A 19,479-nucleotide genomic window follows, 5' to 3' on the forward strand; every position below is an offset into this window, starting at 1 on the left:
AACGTACAGCGTGCCTGGCCCGGCGGGATCTTATCGCACTTGGACTTGATACAAAAGATAACGCTGCTGGGCTGCGGCGGTCGTTTTCTGTCGTGCGGCGCGCGATTTGAGATAGGATTTGAGAGCTGCGTTCGTAAGCAGCTACTTGTAATTCATTCATTTCACCATCTGCGTCCGCGGAAGTTTTCATGTATTGTCTCGACATTCCTTCGAGGTGGCAGCAAAATTTCTTTATATCGAAACTATGTACAAACAGACTTCTTTATTCATTGTAAAGTCCGTAACAGCGCAACACAAGACACGGACAAGAGGAAGGTAAAAAAACGGCCGTGGCTTAGCTTGGTTAAGCCTGGTGATTGCGAAGCAATAGTATCCGTAGCGCCCCTGGTGAGAGGAGCCGGAGTTAGGCCGCCGTTGGTGGCTACCGCCTCGCCTCGCGACGGCGTGAGATGGGGCCCCGTTTTTACACAGCTGGTGTGACGTCACACCGACCGTAGCGCCCCTGGTGAGAGGAGCGGGAGTTAGGCCGCCGTTGGTGGCTACCGCCTCGCCTCGCGACGGCGTGAGATGGGGCCCCGTTTTTACACTGCTGGTGTGACGTCACACCGACCGTAGCGCCCCTGGTGAGAGGAGCGGGAGTTAGGCCGCCGTTGGTGGCTACCGCCTCGCCTCGCGACGGCGTGAGATGGGGCCCCGTTTTTACACAGCTGGTGTGACGTCACTCTAGGTCACGTGGTGTGACGTCACGCAGCGAGGTCACGCTAAAGGTCAATGGTGCCTACCACCGCCTCGCCACGGAACGGGCTGAAGTGCGACCTAAAGTAGTATTGCTTCGCAATAAAAATGACAACACTGCGCTGGTGTTGTTGTTTGCCTTCCTTTTGTCCGTGTCTTGTGTTGCGCTGCTATGAACCTTACAATGAATCCTAACCAACTAGCCCAACTCACCGTCTTGATGCACACTTCGTTATATTGTGGTTCGAAATACATGGCGTTCTATGGACAAAAAGTTATAGATAAACACTTCGTTACATCGATAATTCCGTTACATCGAGCTTTAATTTAATTGCGACACACCTTAGTGGAAAACTCAGGCTCAGTTTGGCCTCCTGGGTTTCAATAATGTGCGCCCAGTGCGCAGTACACGATAATTTCTGTACTCCTCCTTCATCGCATGGTCGCATTCAGCAGCAGCGCCTCAAGCTGAGCAGTGCAATGCCATAGCCACTGGGCTACCGCAGTGGGCTTCGGATATGACAGACACTATAATATTATTATTGCCATATGGGAACACATATATTCAACTGATAGAGATGCAGAGAACGGGAGAAGAAGGCTGGTAAGTGCTCCGGGGAATACACAACTGCGTTCAAGAAGGAGGGGACCAACAAACACTGAAGATAGGAAGTTGGGAAGCAAAAAGCAAATGAGGAACGAGTTGAAAATCAAAAAGACTAAAATAAAACACGACAACGCTCATAGAATGGCATCCTGTGCGCATAAAAAAATATCCATAAATCTAACGTCTCGTTAACGCGAACGATCAAAAAAATAAGAAAGAACTGCAAACGGGAAATTAAGCCAAGAGAAAGACAACAGCAGTTTAAACTCGGAAAGTACTTTTTCAAAACATAATTTTTGTTAATTTCGCACTATTATGTTGGTTAGAAAAAAAAGAAATTGAAGGTCAGAGGTACCGTTTCTTAATTTTGCTCGAGAACCCCATCGCCGGTACGTCAGCGTGATGTAGCATAATTGAAAGTATTAATACGAAAACATTATGTGCCTCATGAAGCGGAAAATCAGGCGCCCGTCCGGTGATGATACCAAAACCCGCGTGACCAAGTGATGACGTCACATTCCCGGCGCCGGAGCTGCTGCGGCTCGCACTGCGAAATCCCACGGTGTGCAGCCACGGTGTCGGACGGACGCCGTATCCCACACCTAAAAAAATTAATTTTGCGCTATTCGAAAATTGAGATGACACATGTTCAAAACCAACCTGGTCCACTCCCAACATTGACTTGGCCCACCCATAAAAGGGGATTAAGGTGGTTTAAATTGGAATAAAGTGGTTTAAAGTGGAATAAAGTATATTATGTGGAGTAATGTGAATTAAGGTAAAATAAACTGGATTAAGATGGAATAACTAAGATTAAGGTGGGTTAATGTGGATTAAGGTGGGTTAATATGGATTAAGGCAGATTTTAATCTAAGGTGATTACTTAGAAAAGTCATCTTTTCGCATTCAAATCCCGTAAGGATACTTAAGTGACTGCCAACTTTTTTCTTACACTTATATTCTGGGGCGGGGGGGGGGGGGGGGTGGCTTAGTAAAAGTTTATGAAAGTCACTGCCACCATTTCGTGCGATTCCATAGAAGCGGTGGAGCAATGCGCAATAGCCCTAGCTATCAACATAGAAGGTGAGAGAACAATTATCAGTGATTCAGACAGTTATTATTAATTACGCAAACGGCCTAATGTCCAAAAAGGCGCTTAGACTGCTAAATTCAATACCCAAAAATATCAGAAAGCTTCTGAATTGGGCCACTGCACATTCATATCTCCTGCAATGAATCTGCTGACGCACTCGCCCACGGACTCGCATACCGGTTTAGAGGACTAAGCGGAGACGAAGATGAAGTGGGCGAAAACCCGGCAGAACGGCTTCGGCATACCTTCGGCATACGTCACTTCTGCAAGATTTAAAAAATTTTCCATTCAAGAAGAACATGCCAAATCATGTGTATTAGATAACGCCGATTTTCAGCACCTTAGATTTCCTTGGCACAGTGTATGGTGTGCAACAAGAAAATTTGAAGTTTCATTTACGCGTCTGCGTTGCCGAATACCACGGCTTAATTTCTATTCCCATAGGTCTGGTTTGGCACCTTCTCCTAAATGTTTTTACTGCAATGAACCCGAAACTATGGATCATTATTTTCTTGAGTGTCGTAGGTTCAAAGTGCATAGAAAACGACTTCTAGAAGGTCCCTTCCGCCAACTTGGATTAGCCATCACGCTACCTATCATTCTGTCTCTGGGGGCGTCGGCACTAGGACACTGTAATAGGAACGTATGTGATGCCATATATAATTTTATAATGGAAACAAGGAGACTTCCATGCTAATTTTACTGTTTTATTTTCCAAAACAAGAAACCAAAAAAATATATATTAACTTCTAATTTTAAGAAACTATAGCATGAAAATTATTATTAACGATTAGAATTAATTTAATATCACATTTTCAGTAAAAAAAATTCTATTTAGGCATTTATTCTTTTTGAACCCACTGCCGCCCGATTCATGGCCAATCCCCCGTAGTGGGTTGTGCTATATCTACAGGCTCCAAACCAAACCAAACCAAACGGCTACTCGGCTACAACGAAATCACCGAGCACTACCAACTCGGTAGACAGAAATATTCGCAAGGACATAAAGAATTATATGAAAAACAGGAATGGGTATGGAGGAGACTGCAAGCACGGGCATTTCCAACGCGAGCCCCTATGCACAGAATATATCCAGAGATCTACGATCCCCACTGCAACCTTTGCGGTGGCATCATAGACATCTTCCACATAATTTGGCGGTGTCCCAAAAGAAAGCATGCATTAAATATCAAGAACAACGACTGGGAGACCACCATGGCTAGCTCACATTTGAAAACGCAATATCAGTAACGCTGCGCTGGAGGCAGCCTCCATCCACGGGACCGAGGTCACCTCCAGTGCATCACTGAAGGGATGTCGCTGAAGATTGCTGAAATTTTTGAAGTTGTTAAAGGCTTGGATATGAATCGGGCGAGGTTTCCTCAGGAAATAAAAGTTGTTAAAGAACAATGAAATGTACGGAACACGTCAGTGCAAGCCCTTGTTAGCAAGGTGAATCTTCTGGAAATTGATATGCATTCTCTCAAGCAGATTGATACGCGCAATGCAGCCTCAGCTTCGTGCTCTCTTGATGCCCTTCGCCATGATATGACGAAGCTTAGGGCGTCGCTTGATAACGAGAGCAACAGATCCAGAAGAAACAACCTCATTATTTTTGGCCTGGATGATCCAGCCGATGAGACATGGTATGAATCGGAGGGAAAAGTACTTTCTTTCTTCCAAACGCAACTGGGTGAACAGATTACTCCGGAAAGTATAGAGCGTGCTCACTGGCTTGATAAATCTCACGAAAGCAAAAACAGACCGGTCATTATTAGGTTTGTTAACTTCAAAGATGAGGAACGTATCCTATCTCGTGGTACTAACTTTACCATCTGTGAGGATTTCAGCCCTGACGTCAGGCTTGCACGATCTAAACTTCTAAGTTATGCAAAAACATTGAATTGCTCTTTTAAACTTCGATACGATAAGCTAGTCGTTGATAAGAAGTGATATGTGTATAATAGTACCCAGGATATTGTTGTTGAATTGAAAAAGTTGCAAAAGTGGTGGTGCCCAAACAATCAGTCTTCAAAGCAATGTGTTCGTGTCCAAATTCAAATCCAAATTCAGAACTTACCAATTTGGTCGTGAACTGCAGAAGCATAAAAAACAACATTGATGAATTTGCTACTTTGACCTCTTCAGTCAAACCTCATGTGATTATAGGTACGGAGTCTTGGCTCGAACAATCTGTTGTTAGTTCCGAAGTTTTTCCGCCTGGGTTTCACGTGTACCGTTCCGATCGCAATGCTAATGGCGTTGGAGTCTTTCTACTTGTTTATTCGTGCTTGTAATCGTCTCCCGTGTTAGTCCCAACTGATTCTCCCGAGTCAGCTTGGTGCAATATACGATTTCAAACTGGGCAGTTGCTGACAGTTGGCTCCTTTTACCTTTCCCCCGCGTCCATACCGCCTGAGACCTTCACAGCCCTCTCCGAGTTTCTTTCTACAATAAATAATGGCTATCTCATTGGCGGTGATTTCAATGTGCCTGACGTTAGGTGGGTTCACAATAAGCCTGTCCTTGTTAATTCATCCGCTCTGTCTACAGCGTTCCACGAGGCAGCAGTTACCAATGATATCTATCAGTTTGTTACTCAACCTACTCTATGTAGTCCGAATAGCTCCTCTGTCTTAGACCTGCTTTTTTGAAACCAGCCATTGCTTGTGTCTGACAACGCTGTAGTTTCCGGTATTAGTGATCATGACTGCATTGTAACACATGTTCAGAACGTCCCCTTCTCATGTGCACATGATCACCCAAGGAAGATTTTTTTTACAAAGGCAATTATGTTCCATTATCTAATGATCTTGCCATATTCTTGCAGGAATTCAGTCACTTAGGTAGCTCAGTCCACATATTGCAATACCCTATGGAATACATTTTGCTCCACGCTAGAATGGTTGGTTGACACTCATGTTCTATGTGAACATTTCTCTGCAAAAGAACGTAGTGATACGCATTGGGTTACTCGGGAGGTCAAGCGATTGATTAATAAGAAACATCGTCTTCTGAATGCTTATACAAAGCAGCGTAACCCTTCTGTATTTGTGATGCTGAAGTCCCTTGGAACAGATATAAAAGCAAAAAAACAGGGTTGCTATACTTCTTAGCATTGGGTCCAAAGTTAGAAAATCATCATCATCAGCAGCAGCAGCAGCAGTCTGGTTACGCCCACTGCAGGGCAAAGGCCTCTCCCATACTTCTCCAACTACCCCGGTCATGTACTAATCATGTACTGAGTTAGAAAATAATCCAAAAGAAATGTGAAAATGTTTAAAAACAATAAGAACCGAGTCAGTTGGCATCCCGAGCTTAAAAAAACGACAGTGTACTTCTTACCGAAGGCTTCGATAACGCTTCTTGCTTCAATCTTTATTTCCAGCCTTCTTTCACAACTCCCTGTCATAATGAATTACTGCGTATTCCCGACAATGTGTTCGAACCTGTGTCAGAACTGGTTGTGGCACACGGTGGTATACTTAAGTTACTTGACAATATAAATGTTTCTTCTGCAAGTGGTCCTGCTGGTATAGCGTCCTATGTGTTAAAGACTTGTTCTGACAGAATGGCCCACTATCTGGTTATTATGTTTGAGAAATCGTTAAGTACTTCTTGTTTACCTAAGGAGTGGAAAGTTGCAAACGTGGTACCAATCCAGAAAAGTGACCCAAAAGATATTGTCTCCAACTACAGGCCAATTTCTCTGACGAGTGTGTGTAGTAAAATACTGGAGCACATAGTATACAGTGCCATAATAAAACATCTAGAAAACAATCATTTTTAGCGAATAGGTTCCCGGCGCACGCCGGCGAGTGTGCATCCTCACCGAACCACAACGAGACGGCCCATTCGGCGGCGCGAGCGCTTACCTTCCGCGCCCCCGAGAGTGACCGTTCCGTGTGGTGGTTCGAAACCAAGGACAGATTGACTAGTTATGCCGAAGTAACCAAGTGTTACCGCTTAGCTCGACGGACAATGCCGCCTCCCCACCCGGCACTCAGTCGGGAGGAGGCCGTAATCCTAAGACAAATACAGACCGCGTCACTCCTCGCCCCCGCAATGCTGCACGTGCTTCACCCAGAGCTCTATCCGAGTGGGCTGTGTGGTGTTTGTGCAGCGGGTCCGGCGGACCAATGGCACATCATGTGGGACTGTGCCAGGTTCCCGACGGCAGCTACCTCCAGGACTTACCCGCCAGAACTTCAAAGTGCACTGCAGTCTACAGACAAGGACTCACAACTATGGGCCGTCCAGCAGGCCAGGGGTGCGCTCGAAAAGCACAAGCCTCGTGACCCACTACAAACGGGCCCAACGGGGCTAGTGCAGAGTAGAGTATAACCCCGGGTCGACGCTTGGCCAGCGTCACGACTCGTTAAATCGTCGTTTGCCGGCACTTTATTAAAGTTATTCCTATCCTATCCTATCCTTAGCGAATATCAGCATGCTTTTAGGTCTGGTCATTTTTTATTCGACACAGCTCCTAGAATTCAGCCTCAATCTTTTTCATTCATTCAATCTCAGTGTAAAGATTGACTGTATATTTCTAGATTTCAAAAGGTCATTTCATTCTGTGCCCCAAGTTTTGCTGTTACATAAGCTATCATCCCTCGGTATCTCTCCTTCATTGCTTGATTGGATTAAGTGTTATCTACAAGAATGCATGGAATGTGTTGTGATTAATAACTCACAATCCGATTATATTGCTGTTACTTCGGGAGTTCCCAAAGGATCTGTTTTGGGGCCATTGCTGTTTCTGGTATACGTCAATGATATTTTACAGGTTGGGTCATGCAAAGTGTGTCTGTGCGCGGATGATTGTGTGATTTATCACCTTATTAGGTCTTTCACTGACCACGACTACTTGCAACCCAATTTGGACTGTATACGCGCTGGTGTGTTAGGTGGCAAGTGTCTTTGAACCCCAGTAAGTCTCAATACGTCTCCTTTACACGTAAACAAGATCAATACCTGTTTCATTATACATTAGACAGCGTCCAGCTATCGCGAGTAACTGAGTATAATTATCTTGGTGTTTATTTCTCATCGAATTTAACTTGTACTAAGCACTTTGTGTATGTTGCAGCGAAAGCCTGTAAAATGCTAAATTTTTTTAAGCGCAACTTCCGGTTAGCTCCTCCCAAAATTAAAGAACTACTTTACTTTTCACACGTAAGACCCTTATTAGAGTATGCATGAGATTAGAAATGCTTTCTAAATTTATTTCGGTATGGTTAAAATAGATAAAAGAACTTACCGTTTACTTCCTCATTTCTTATCTGACAGAAGTGACCACTCTTTAAAAATAAGATAAATTATCTGTAAAACATACGTCTTCCAGCACTCATTTTTCCCACACACAATATCACAGTGGAATCAGCTACCTCAGGAAATTGTCGATTGTTGTACTGAAGCATCGTTCAGAGCATTTCTGTTGAATTTATAGCGGCGTGAACCTTTCTGTTTTGTTATTTTTGTTTGATCAGTTATGTATTTTATCCGAGCTTATGTAACCCTGTGCATTCACCCCTGCAATAATGCCTTCGGGCGCTGCAGGAAATAAATAAATAAATAAATAAATAAATAAATAAATGTAGCCAACCCTCGCCAATCTTTCCAAATATTGGAAATAAAAGTTGTGCTTCCTCTCTCTCACAAAGTTAAATCAACAGCTATTTTTAATATATGATGTAGTTGAGCGTTACCATTAAAGATTTAACTAGGACTGAATAGAAGCCTTATAAGATGGCCATCATGGCGGGTTGATGCAGCGACCTTAAAGAAACCCTGAAAACGATTGGGCGCACATATGCAGTGAGCCGGTAGAGTGGGTCTCTTTGTCTTTTAAGGGGTACGTTCAAGTGCTCTGTGTAAAGCGCGTAATTTATTATCGAGCTTTAAAATCGACATTGCTAGTGATCGCAGCGGCAATGCGTTTTCAGTGGACCTCTGCAATTTGTCATTTAGGGCTGCCTGAGACACTGCATACGCAACACTCATTGGATGAAAGCACGCCTCGGGCAGTCCGCAACTGCCAGGGATGGCTAACCGAGGAGGCCCAGTTAGTGTTCTGGCTTCCGTCGCTGGCAGGAGTGTCATGGGCGCGCGCGTACATTGCATCTCGGAGTACTATTGTAGCGCATAGAGACGAAGACGCAAGAAGGCACACGAAAGACACGGACACGGCGCTAACTCTTCTTCTAATCCAATTGAAGGAATCAATCCACTGAACATCATTCGGAAATTTTCCGGTAGAATTTGCGTCCGTAAATAGAAGCTTACAGAACGTGCTCTGCATGCTGCTGTGGCGCATAGGGCAACGGTACGACATAGATCCCGAAGGTCCCATTGAACTAGAATGTTGTTTGAGGGATTCATTTCTTGAACTGGACACAGAAAAAAGGGTTAGCGCCATGTCTCTGTCTTTCATTTGCCTCCTTGCGTGCTCATCTGTATGTACTACGATAGTACTCCAAGATGCCATACCAACAAGCCTGCGTTGCAGTACTGGTTTATATTTATAGCATTCCAACAGGTCAGCCGTGTGCATACCGCATCATTGTATATACCTACGATTATCTAAGGGAAACAGACCGCAAACGTCAAACTAAATCTATATAAAGGTTCCTCTGAATGCTGAAAGATGCCGACGTTTTTTCTTCGGTCTAGTGGTGCGGTGCTCTTCCTCACGCCAAGTTTCAGACACTCCTTCAACGCAAAGGTAAACCTTGCTATCGTTTTTGATGCATCACATTCGGAACAAACCAGCGGCGGATCCAGGGCATCATGGAGCGGCTCTTATAAATAAATGCAAAATAAATAAGAGGGAGCGCTTGCTGTATGCCTATTACTGTGAGCACTAAAGTGCCGGCATACTCAGGGGGGGGGGGGGGGGGGAGTGCCCCCACGGCTTTCCCTCTGGATTCGCCAGTGGATCAAACCGCTATTTTGGTCCTTTTTCAAACGGTACAATTTGTCCTTCGGGCCATACAGGTGGCGATAACGTCGTCGTCTGCTTGGGAATTCGACGGCCGCCTGTCGGACATCGGCGATGCCTTCAAACGACACCTTGTGGAATTCACGCGTTTGCTATTAGAGCCAGGCAATCTGCTGCCCAAGGAAATCAACGGACGCAGAATAACGTGCCAGGAGCTGATAACGTACTTTAGGGTAAGTTCGGTGAGCTTCGTTTGCAGCTGCCTTAACGGAAACTGGTCCTTGCAGGTCTACGTGAGGGCAACCAAGAAAGACCGGCTACGCGAGCCGACATCTATGATGGAGGTCAGTGCTTCTGAATTCCGTAAGGTTTCCGGAGCACCCGGTAGCACTCTTTTTATTTTTTTTATTTCAACAGCTTGCCCAACGGTATAGGCGTTAAAATATGCAAATCCAGTTCGGTTTCAGTGATGTAGATCTGTAGTTCTCGATGGTTGGGCCCATGGAGCCAAGAATCATAGTGGCTGGTCTCGTTGGATGAAGGCCCATCGCTAGCAGGTAGCTGCGTCATATCTGGTTTAGGTCGGGTATATCTACGAGAGGTGTTTCATTGTAGCTGTGGATGCTGGAGCTGAGAAATATGGGAGGGTATCACCGAATGATCCATGAAGATGTGGCGAGGCATAGGTGACCGACGGGGTAAGGGCCGTCCCCACACGGAGTCTCCGCAACACCACCTCCCCTTTGCGGGCAATGCCGCCTGGAAGGTTTGAACGACACGGTGGGATTAACCTTCATATCCTTCAATGTCCTTCCGCTCAACACGCCACCTCGGCTCAAAAAAGTTCATGGCAGCGCCGTTCCTCGACTGAAGTGTCACTGCGCTTCATTGACACTCAACGTCAATTCTTGGGAAGCGTCACACCTTCTTCTGTCGATGGGTGGCGCTGTACTCAGCTCGAGTGGAGGAAGAACTTCGAGTCGAGGATGGTTTGGGAATACGGGGCTAAATCTCGTGCGGTGGCGTGGAGAATCTCCTTTCGCTGGAAGAAATTGCCCTGTGGGTCACTTGGCATAGGTACGCCAAAAGTAGATGGTAGCCCACTGTGTATAGCGGTGTCGGCTTGTAAATGTGACTGGCAATACCTAACGTCTCGCGGAGTCCACCGCATCTGAAGCTGACCTGGCGCCTGTGCAGCCACGCGGTGTATTTTGTCTGCCAAGGCTGGACGTTGTAACTTTACCCAATTTCCTTTTCATGGCGGCAGTAAATGCACGGATCATCAATGCGTGAATTCGCCCCCATGATTTCCTGGCCGCTAAGCGCATGCGCAGCCTGGCTAGCCATAAAGCTTGTGGGGTTCGCTTACTGTACCCTTCCGAAGCCAGGTGGAAAGACAGGCATGAGTGCTCAATTCGAACAAGAGCGTTTACTCACACAACTCGAGTGTCGCGCAGCCGGCCAGACAACAACCCCCGAGGGACGCAGGCCTCACCTTTTATGCGGATGCATGCATCGGTGCGCATGCACCAATACCGTTAGTCAGTGCGCCAGGCGGTTATGGGCGGCGCCCCCCAAGTTATGCGCCAAGCCTTCCCGGCCCGCGTGCTGCGTGTTGGATATCAATTGATTTGTGGCTGCCAGGGGGAGCAGAGAAGACTAGTAGCTTGATGCGCGCTGTTCTCCCTGCGGGTCCACTGTTTGAAGTCAGGTGATCTGCTGTGTTTCTAATATGCGATACAGTCGAAGTAATGAAGGGAGTGGCAGTATGGAACGTCAGCTATGCAACAAGCATTGCGCACGCCCCCCGCTGCCGGTGCTCCTCATCACGCCAGCGTTGTGAGCGCGATTCGTCGTGGTCATTGTCTGAACTCGGTTCATGTGGCTCTTTAGGCGCGTGATATAATGCTTGTTTACTTGTGGCACATTTGGCTGGTCGCTTTAAAGTGTTTCAAAACGCTCTGGCGGGTCATAATAAATTCGGTTTGTCGAAATAGACTTCCCGACTGGTGCTGGGCGGCGCTGCGGATGTTGCGCAGCAGCGCAGCTCATGGGAAGAAACGAAAGAGCCGTCAAGCAGCGTGGTTGCGTAGGCGTGTTGTGCACGAGAGTATGGGCGGCGAGATTCTGTCTACCGTGCATTTGTCTGCCAAAGCCTGTGCCGTTCAGTGCTACAACAGCCTCGAAAACACGAGTGGCTGACACATGCGCCTAAAATTCTCCATATTTCCGGGCAGGTTGCGCAAAAAAAAGGAAAAGAGAGGAGAAAAGCGTGCACCGCTGCTCATGTTGTCATAGTCAAGAGCCAAGTAAGTCGCGCTTGCTCGTAGCCTCCGCTGGGTGCCACCGACGAGCGTCGGAAGCAGCGGCGCGGCTTCGCGCAAGTGCAGCGAGCTGAGTTATGTGTCGCGATCTTACTGCACGTTAGAAACGAAAATGAAGAAAGAGGCAAAGGATTCGTTAATGACCAAAAAGAACGTAAAGAAGCCGCGTGGGAAGCCGCCTCACAAGTACCAAGAGTGACGCTTTTACCATTGCGTCGCCCGACACAACCACTGTGACATCTCTGAGGTATATGGACACTTGGTGAGTTATACCCCTGTCACTGAGGCACTTTGGAGCGCTGTCGAGTTCAACCCGGGTCGGGTGCTTCTACACGGGCACCCTCGAGCGCGATTTATCTCGATCTGGATTCAGTATATCGGGATCTACGCTGTCTGCGTCGTAATGCTGAGCGAGCTCAACCAACTCGATCCAGGTTGCTGGACTCTGTAATAGCTACCAATAGTGGAATACACATTGTTGCATGCCGAGTCAGAGCGTGGTAGGAGCCAGTTGAATCAGGCCGAAACTGCGGTTACTCTTCCAAGTAGCGACAAGCGGGGCATTCATATATTACCTCAAAGGGCGGCACTTCCAACAGCACAAAAGATTCAGAGGGAAGCTTGAAGAGGTGAACAGGGCGTGAGCTTGTGCGAGTTGCAAATTCAAAAGGGGGCAGGTCACGATCAAGGGAACAGGTTGTTCAAAAAACGCGGCGCTGCCTGAAGTTAAGTAAATCTATACCGGGGAAGAAAGAAAGTACAAAAACATGGTAACACGAAGACGCAGCAAATAATCTTGTTTTGATGTGGTTGAATCGCGTGCCCAATATACTAGATTTCTAATTCGATAAGGAGAAGGACGGAGCGTTAACGCAGTCTTCCATCTTCGAAATGACTTTTCACGTTCAGAACGAAACACTTAGCTTTAAAATCGATTTGACTTGACGATTTCCCACGCGTGTTTGTCACTGCTACGCCAAATAATCGTGCAATTATCAGAAAGCTAGGAGCACCCGCAAGTTCTAGAATTAAATGATAGGCTTTTGCATGTTTAATTCGAAATAATAAGCGCTGGGCGAAAAATGGAATCCTCAGCTTGCAGCCAGCGATCCGACAAAGTGACTCGTTCATACTTGACAATAAACAGCACTAACAAAGACGAGGACGAAGAAATCAAAGTAGGATCGCACAGCAGCGCTTGACCTGGACATAACAGAACCTGATATTCTTTCATTTGGTGCCTCAAGAATGTTGTTCCTTTGTTAAATGGCGCACCCCTCTCTGGGGGATGGGCCATAAATGGGGCGGTGAAGAGAGAAAAATAAGTTGGCATGAAATTGTAAAATAAGATGTCAACTGCTAGAGATTTCAAAGCTAAAGTATCTAAACATTGCATCAAGTAATTATGCTAGCATAAAAAGTAACAGGGCAATTTCAGCATTCAGTTCTTTTTGTCTCGTGCAGAAATTTTCAGAGGGCATCACAAATGTTCTTGTAGCTATGCCCCACATGGTAGCCCCAAAGGAAGGGATTACCGGAAGAGTCAAGTGTTCTCCCTAGGGATTTCTTGTGCAGTGTAAGCGAGTGGCCTGCTCAACTTGTATGTCATATTAGAGCGCAGCTCCTAGGCGACCATTCCTGGGTTAAGCGTTACGCGCTCGTGGCACTGTTCGCGCGTTCGTCGTCGTCTTCCACAACTGGCTGAGATGCCGCTCATCATGCCAGCGTTCCCGTACTGCCCCGCCCTCTGAGAAGATGCCGACGCGGTGGTTTCGTCAGAAAGTGCGGTGGTTTCGGTCTCAAATTCTTTGCCTCAATATATCGCGCAATGAAATCACGTATCAAGCTCAGATCGAATTTCATGTTATGGAGTATTTCGTAATCGTCGGACACTTTATCTGTACTTAAATGATAATTGACTTTTCTTGCTATTATTGCTTTCATCTTTAACGTGCAACTTCACTTTTCAACAGCACTCAACTGTGTAGCAGTCCTGAAGCTTTATTTGTGGCTATAACTTGAAATAGACCACCCATTTCTTGGCCAATCCACATAACGCGGTATGGGCCATATTGTCGATGGATGACTGTGACTAGCACTCGCCTGTGATACTAACGACTTCGTACTCATGTTTGTTAGCGATGTGTATTGTCCAGTATAAACGTACACAAACTTGCCAAAGTTTCCCTGCTACTTTCAAAGGGTCTTGTCTTGGCCACGGCAAATCCGAGTTGACGAAGCGCTGACTCCAAGCTGCAGCTCCTTCTGTTCCGCCATTGCTGAATGACCTGTGCACAGAGACGAAAATCCTTGCTTCGAACGCCAAATGTATGCATGACCTCTTACGCTGAGCTGTCGTCCTTGGTGCCATCCTTGGTATGGAGGTATAGAACCCTTCCATACCCTTCCTTAGGACTCGAAGGCATAGGACTGCTTTGCTCCAGCTTTCTGAAATTGGCCTTCTGAAATTGGCATAGGCAAAGCTCCCTTCGTGTTAAAGAAAAGCTTAGAATTCTGCTACCTACTGACACGTAAACAATGCTGTCATCTCTACCTACGTGGTTTCTTTTCCTTTGCTAATTTTGTCACATTTTTCATGAAGTATGGCAACGCTACGTTTGACTTACACGATTTGTTCAACCCTTCCTTGCTATAGGATTTTGTTCTTTTTGTTTTCCTTCATATTTTTCCGCTGGTGCTTGTTTTAGGCGTTGTGGGGTAACCGATGCTCCAGAGACCCATTTTTCCTTGGTTCGCATCATTTAATGAGCAACAATTAGCAGCCCTTCCCTAGAACTTTTTGGTCTCCTCCTTATACCGAAGAGCAGATCAGCATGTATATGGACGGATACATCTGTCTTTCAACAAACTGTCTCTTTCTCTCTCCAGGTGACCGAGGTGGCAAGCATCCGTGCAGCCATGGAAATTGCCTTAGATTTCTACACGACCAGTATGTTGAAAGTGAGTGGTTTGTACCGTAAGGAAACTGAAGCCCTAGAATGTTGGTATGCATTTAATCTGGTAAAGAAGCCCTCACACTCCTCGTTATCAATCACTATATAAATAAATACATGAAACCTTTCGTATCAAATGAACACCGCGGGGAGTCCAACAAAAGCGGTAACACTCGTATTTTCCAGCAAGCTTCAGCTGTACTCTGTGAGAACCTAGGAATTCAGTACAAACTGCACTATACCATGGTGGAAGTATTATAGAGCGAAAAAACGAAGAGAACGAAATACACAAAACGGGCACGCGCTTTATAACTAATTTTTGAAGGTCTTGTGGGGAAGGAGAAGAGGTGGCACTGCGTTATTTTGATTATATATGGTGCACCTTTGCGTTATTAACGTTCGTCGCGAATAAGGTCTGTGTCAACTTTCTTCTTCGCCGTTTTTGTTTGTTGGCGCTTTTCTCGCAAGCTTTTCTTTGTGCTCTAATGTTGTTTTTTTTCTGTGGCTGAAAAAGAGAATATTTCATCTTGGTATATCAGTCTGTGACCGTCTTCAAACAGAGCTTTGCACTATGCGAAATATGAAAATTTTCTGTCATGCCGATATGCACATGTTCAAGCGCATTTTCTCGGGTGTATTATTCCATGCAGGTGTCGGTGATGTATTTACAATGTCGGCTGCCAAATGCAATCGGGGCAGGCGCCTTCTTCAAGTCGCTGAAACAGCGACTTTTTGCTCTTGCCCTGGTATTCGTACTTTTCTTTTTGTAAAGAATGAGGCAGAAATAAAGGAACGTTAAATATAGAAAGCGCCCCACGTAACTTGAGCCAAACGTTAAATATATGCAAATGTCACGTAGCTCGACAGAACGAAGGTAATGTTTGCTATCGCTTGGAGATAGTCAGGTTACTTCCCATTCCGCCTGATTACATAATTAGTCCTAATAAATTAATTAACTGCTCAAATATAGTTAGATGAAAATTGTCAATGAGAAAATTGTAGAGCAATATGAAAAACTCCCTATAAAGTTTTCTGTTGCTAAATACATGCTACATAAAAGTATTTTCCCAAGCATGAGAAACGTCCGCGAATACACACAAAGCGCATCGAGCGGCCAGTCGCACAGCAATCTTTTGTGTATTCGCGGGCTTCTTTCATGCTTGGAAAGATACCTTAAGCCCTTCTACCGGCGCTAACGAACTCTGGGACTTTGTATGTTTGTTTGTTATTTTTCTATACTACGTGTGATTTAGTTTCTTGCTCTCGCATTTGAAGCAATGCTATTAAGAGGGGGGGGGGCATTGACACGTGTTATCATTTATCCTTTTTCCTGGGACTGAATTTCAGCCGTTAACATTGCAAAGCGCAAGACGCGCCTTCATAATTTGGAACTAACTCGAAGGTTATGGTTGTTTCTATCTGTTGTGTGTAATTTCGCCGAGCTTTGTTTAATCAAATTGTGTGTGCGACGCGAACAGTGTTGCATTTTCTGAGAGGTATGCGAGCACCAGCGGTTACACTGGAACCTTCGACGAACCATGTATAAAAGCCGACGCGCGTAACCCACAGATCCGGATTCGACGATCGCCGACTGTGCTGGTCGCTGTCATTGTGCTTCAAGTCTCGCTTGCTTTTTTGGGCACGGGTTCGCCCAATAAAGAGTTGTTTCGGGATTTACAGTTTCGCTACTGTGTTCTTCATCGTCACTACACCGGGACAATATATTACTTTATCAAATCAAATAAATGTACTAGTAGCTGCAATTTATAGAATAGCGAAATCAGTTTTCATTGCCAAGTCAAAGCATCGTAAAATTCATAGTTTCGTTTTCTCAATATTTGTGATTTTCAACAATCTTAACAAAAAGTCGACGGCCTAACTAGAAAAATTTGTGTCCAACAGTTCATAGACTTTAACTATTCTTTTGAATCAACAATCATAATCAAATTTGGTGCAGTGGTTGCTGAGAAAAAATGCAGCGGCGATTTCGATACTACCTAATGCAATTTGAGCACAGCTCAATAGTGTTTCTATTTGGCGATATATTGGCTGGCGCGGACAATCTGTCTCGCATGGCACGTTGCAAACGTGGTGGCCAAGTGTTGCACGACGGCCTCGCTAATTGGAAGATCGTGAGAGGCAGCGCGTGGGTGACATGTGGGCGCGATTCACAACAGCCACCGCAGACAGACCTCCGCTCATGCAGCGCTTTGTTTCTATATATGGTATCAACGGCGTTATCCCTGAACAGACGATATGCGCTACTCTGGCGCCATATAGTAGCCATCGTCGCCGCAGAGCCCATCTTGCGCGGCACTATGCTTTTCTACGGCAAGAGGAATTGCAGTGGACTGACAGTTCCTGAATGCTTGCAGGTGTGGCAGGGTCCTGGCGACGTCACTCGCGAGATCATGCAGGGTCACCACTACCGGCTCCGCGAAGAGGCGTTCGAGCGGTATAGAGTGACGCCCAAGATGGGCGGGAAGGAGCTGGCACTGCTCTATTCGCAGAAGCTAGAAGAGGCACGTTCCTTCCACTTGTTGTAGGGTCCATTAAAGGCCTACTGCAACGAAATTTTGGACCGCGTAAGGGTTTGTTGTTTCGGCTAACGTAGATACGGAACAGCCTGCCTGCAAAATTGTGCGTTTGAAATACGAGTGAATGTGTGGTGATATAGTCGCAGAAATAGACGTTTTCGATACCGAAACTGAGCAAAAAATACCATCATTGCTACTCGTCGGAAATGACGGAAAAGAAATTAGAACGCTGAGAACTAGCACGTCTTTTGAGCGTGACGTCAGAGATTTGGCGGCGCCTGCGACATGCTGAAAATTTCGGAGGCGATGTGCTAGCTTCTACGTCACAGCTGCTAAGTACAATGTATACGCGTCGTCTACTAAGGGGCTATTTAAAGGCTGTTATACAAAAATTAAACGAATATCAGCCCTGCAGCTTTGGCACAATTGCATGCGGTTTGTTCGTGTTCATCTCTCTTTCTCTTACCCTTCCACTCTTTCTCTGTTTATCCCACTACTCCTTCCCCGTGAAAGGTAGTCAACCGGAACTACCTCTGGTTAACCTCCTTTCCTTTCTATGCAATCTCTCTCTCTCACTCTCTCTGCCATAAATTAGCCAATGTGAAAATTCGTTGCCGTCGGCCTTTAAACTTGAGAAAGGAATTCTGATGTGCTAGGTTTCGGAGTTACAATCAAGTATGACTAGATGGCGTCCAAAGCATGGCGTCGATGACCTTCATAGTTTTTTCTTGCGCTTTGCACATAATGATGAGCACGGTAACAAAGATGGTGACAACGCTCTCGTCATTAAGTAGACAGCATAAGGAGACACTATGAACAGCCACCAACTAGCATGGCCCTTTTGAACGTCTATGACGTGTTTCCTGCTCCCGAATCGCTTGGGGCGCATGCAGCTAGCAGAAAGCGCGATCTTCGAGATCATTTTCTGTTATTCAGAGAGAGCCTTCTCTGGGAGACATCACTTCAAGGAGCAACTCTTATTTTCTAATCTCATCTAGTAATCAGCATTCTTACGTAGAAGGAAGGAATATGGCTTTTGAAAAAGAAAGGAAAAGAACGACTTCGCCAGTCTTAAATGATTTTAGAGATGTTTTGCGCAGCGCGTGAAGGACTTCAGGAAAAGTACCGGGAGAAAGAGCGCTGAATTCCAACTGATATTTATTTTCGGGATGAGCAGTACACAGACACAACTGTCTAAAAAAGCAAGACCAGGGATAACAGAGACGAGTCAGTTCACTTATAGCACGTGTCCACGATTGCCCCTTAACCCGGCGAAGTAATCAACTCTCCCAAGGCGTGATAGTGCGATAATGGAGCGCTTACGCTGCAGCAGTCTCCGAGCTTACAAAATTTCTTCTGCTTTTATTTCATGCGTTTACTGGGACCTTGGCGCAGTAAAAATCGCGCCAGTGAATATCGCACTAGCCTTGAGCGTGACTACTTGGCCTGGTTGAGGGGCAATCGTGGACGCGTGCTATAAGCGAGTTGACTTGCCTTGGTTTTGGTTTGTACTTTGGTCTTTTCTTTCTAGACACCTTCGTATATACACTGCTCTACTCGAAAATAAAATGTCGGTTGGAAGTCAGCGCTCCTTTTCCTGCGTACTTTTCCTAAAGCCACTCGTGTGCTGCGCAATACACCACTGTACACTAATACCAACTCGTCCAAGCTTGCAACCTTAAATGACTTAGCATTTCTATTGATTGCCCCTGCGTTAACTAACGTTGTGACTTGCGTTCATTTGCATAACACGTTGTTATATTAGTTGCTGGTATTTCCGTTAACACGCTCATGTAATGAGCACTTCAGGTGTCTTTTCTTATTGCGACACGTGATTGTTCTATTTAAATGCTTTTCCTAGGCTTCTTTTTTCAACTGTACGTCGGCCCCAGCTTCACCGCTCGCCCTCACCGACCTACCCAGGACCGTTCCAGCTGGAAAACAAGGTGATGCGGCACCTCGAGGTGGTGCTGCAATGTCGGATTCGCCGCAAAATCCTCCTTTGACGTGGTTTACGACACCTAACTTTCTTGACGTCCAAGTTGATGGCACACCCGTCACAGCACTCATAGATACCGGAGCACACATTCTGATTATGACCAGCCGCCTTCGCCGCCATTTAAGGAAAATTGTTACGCCTGCCGTTACTCGGTTCGTACAAATCGCCGACGGCAGCATGGTGGCCGTGGTCGGAATGTGTACTGCACGTGTGAGCACTTCCGGCCGCCATACTGTCGTCCTTTTCACTGTGCTTGACCAATGCCCCCACGGGCCTCATCCTAGGCCTAG

The 19,479-nt window shown here is 45.9% G+C and overlaps 1 protein-coding gene across 2 annotated transcripts in view; it reads left to right on the forward strand.

Annotated features, from left to right (window-relative positions):
- The window catches only part of LOC126543700 (atlastin-1-like), a 60,874-nt gene that overhangs the window by 23,197 nt on the left and 18,198 nt on the right, over positions 1-19,479 (forward strand). Inside the window, exons 5-8 of one of the 2 annotated variants that reach the window (XM_050190806.3) lie at positions 9,432-9,608; positions 9,663-9,719; positions 14,589-14,660; positions 17,029-17,175. In XM_050190806.3, coding sequence (XP_050046763.2) covers positions 9,432-9,608; positions 9,663-9,719; positions 14,589-14,660; positions 17,029-17,175 — 453 coding nt within the window. The remainder of the gene's footprint in view (positions 1-9,431; positions 9,609-9,662; positions 9,720-14,588; positions 14,661-17,028; positions 17,176-19,479) is intronic. The other variant, XM_072285060.1, reaches the window with a different exon arrangement.

This window comes from Dermacentor andersoni, chromosome 10 (assembly GCF_023375885.2).
Source record: "Dermacentor andersoni chromosome 10, qqDerAnde1_hic_scaffold, whole genome shotgun sequence".
Lineage (NCBI taxonomy): Eukaryota > Metazoa > Arthropoda > Arachnida > Ixodida > Ixodidae > Dermacentor > Dermacentor andersoni.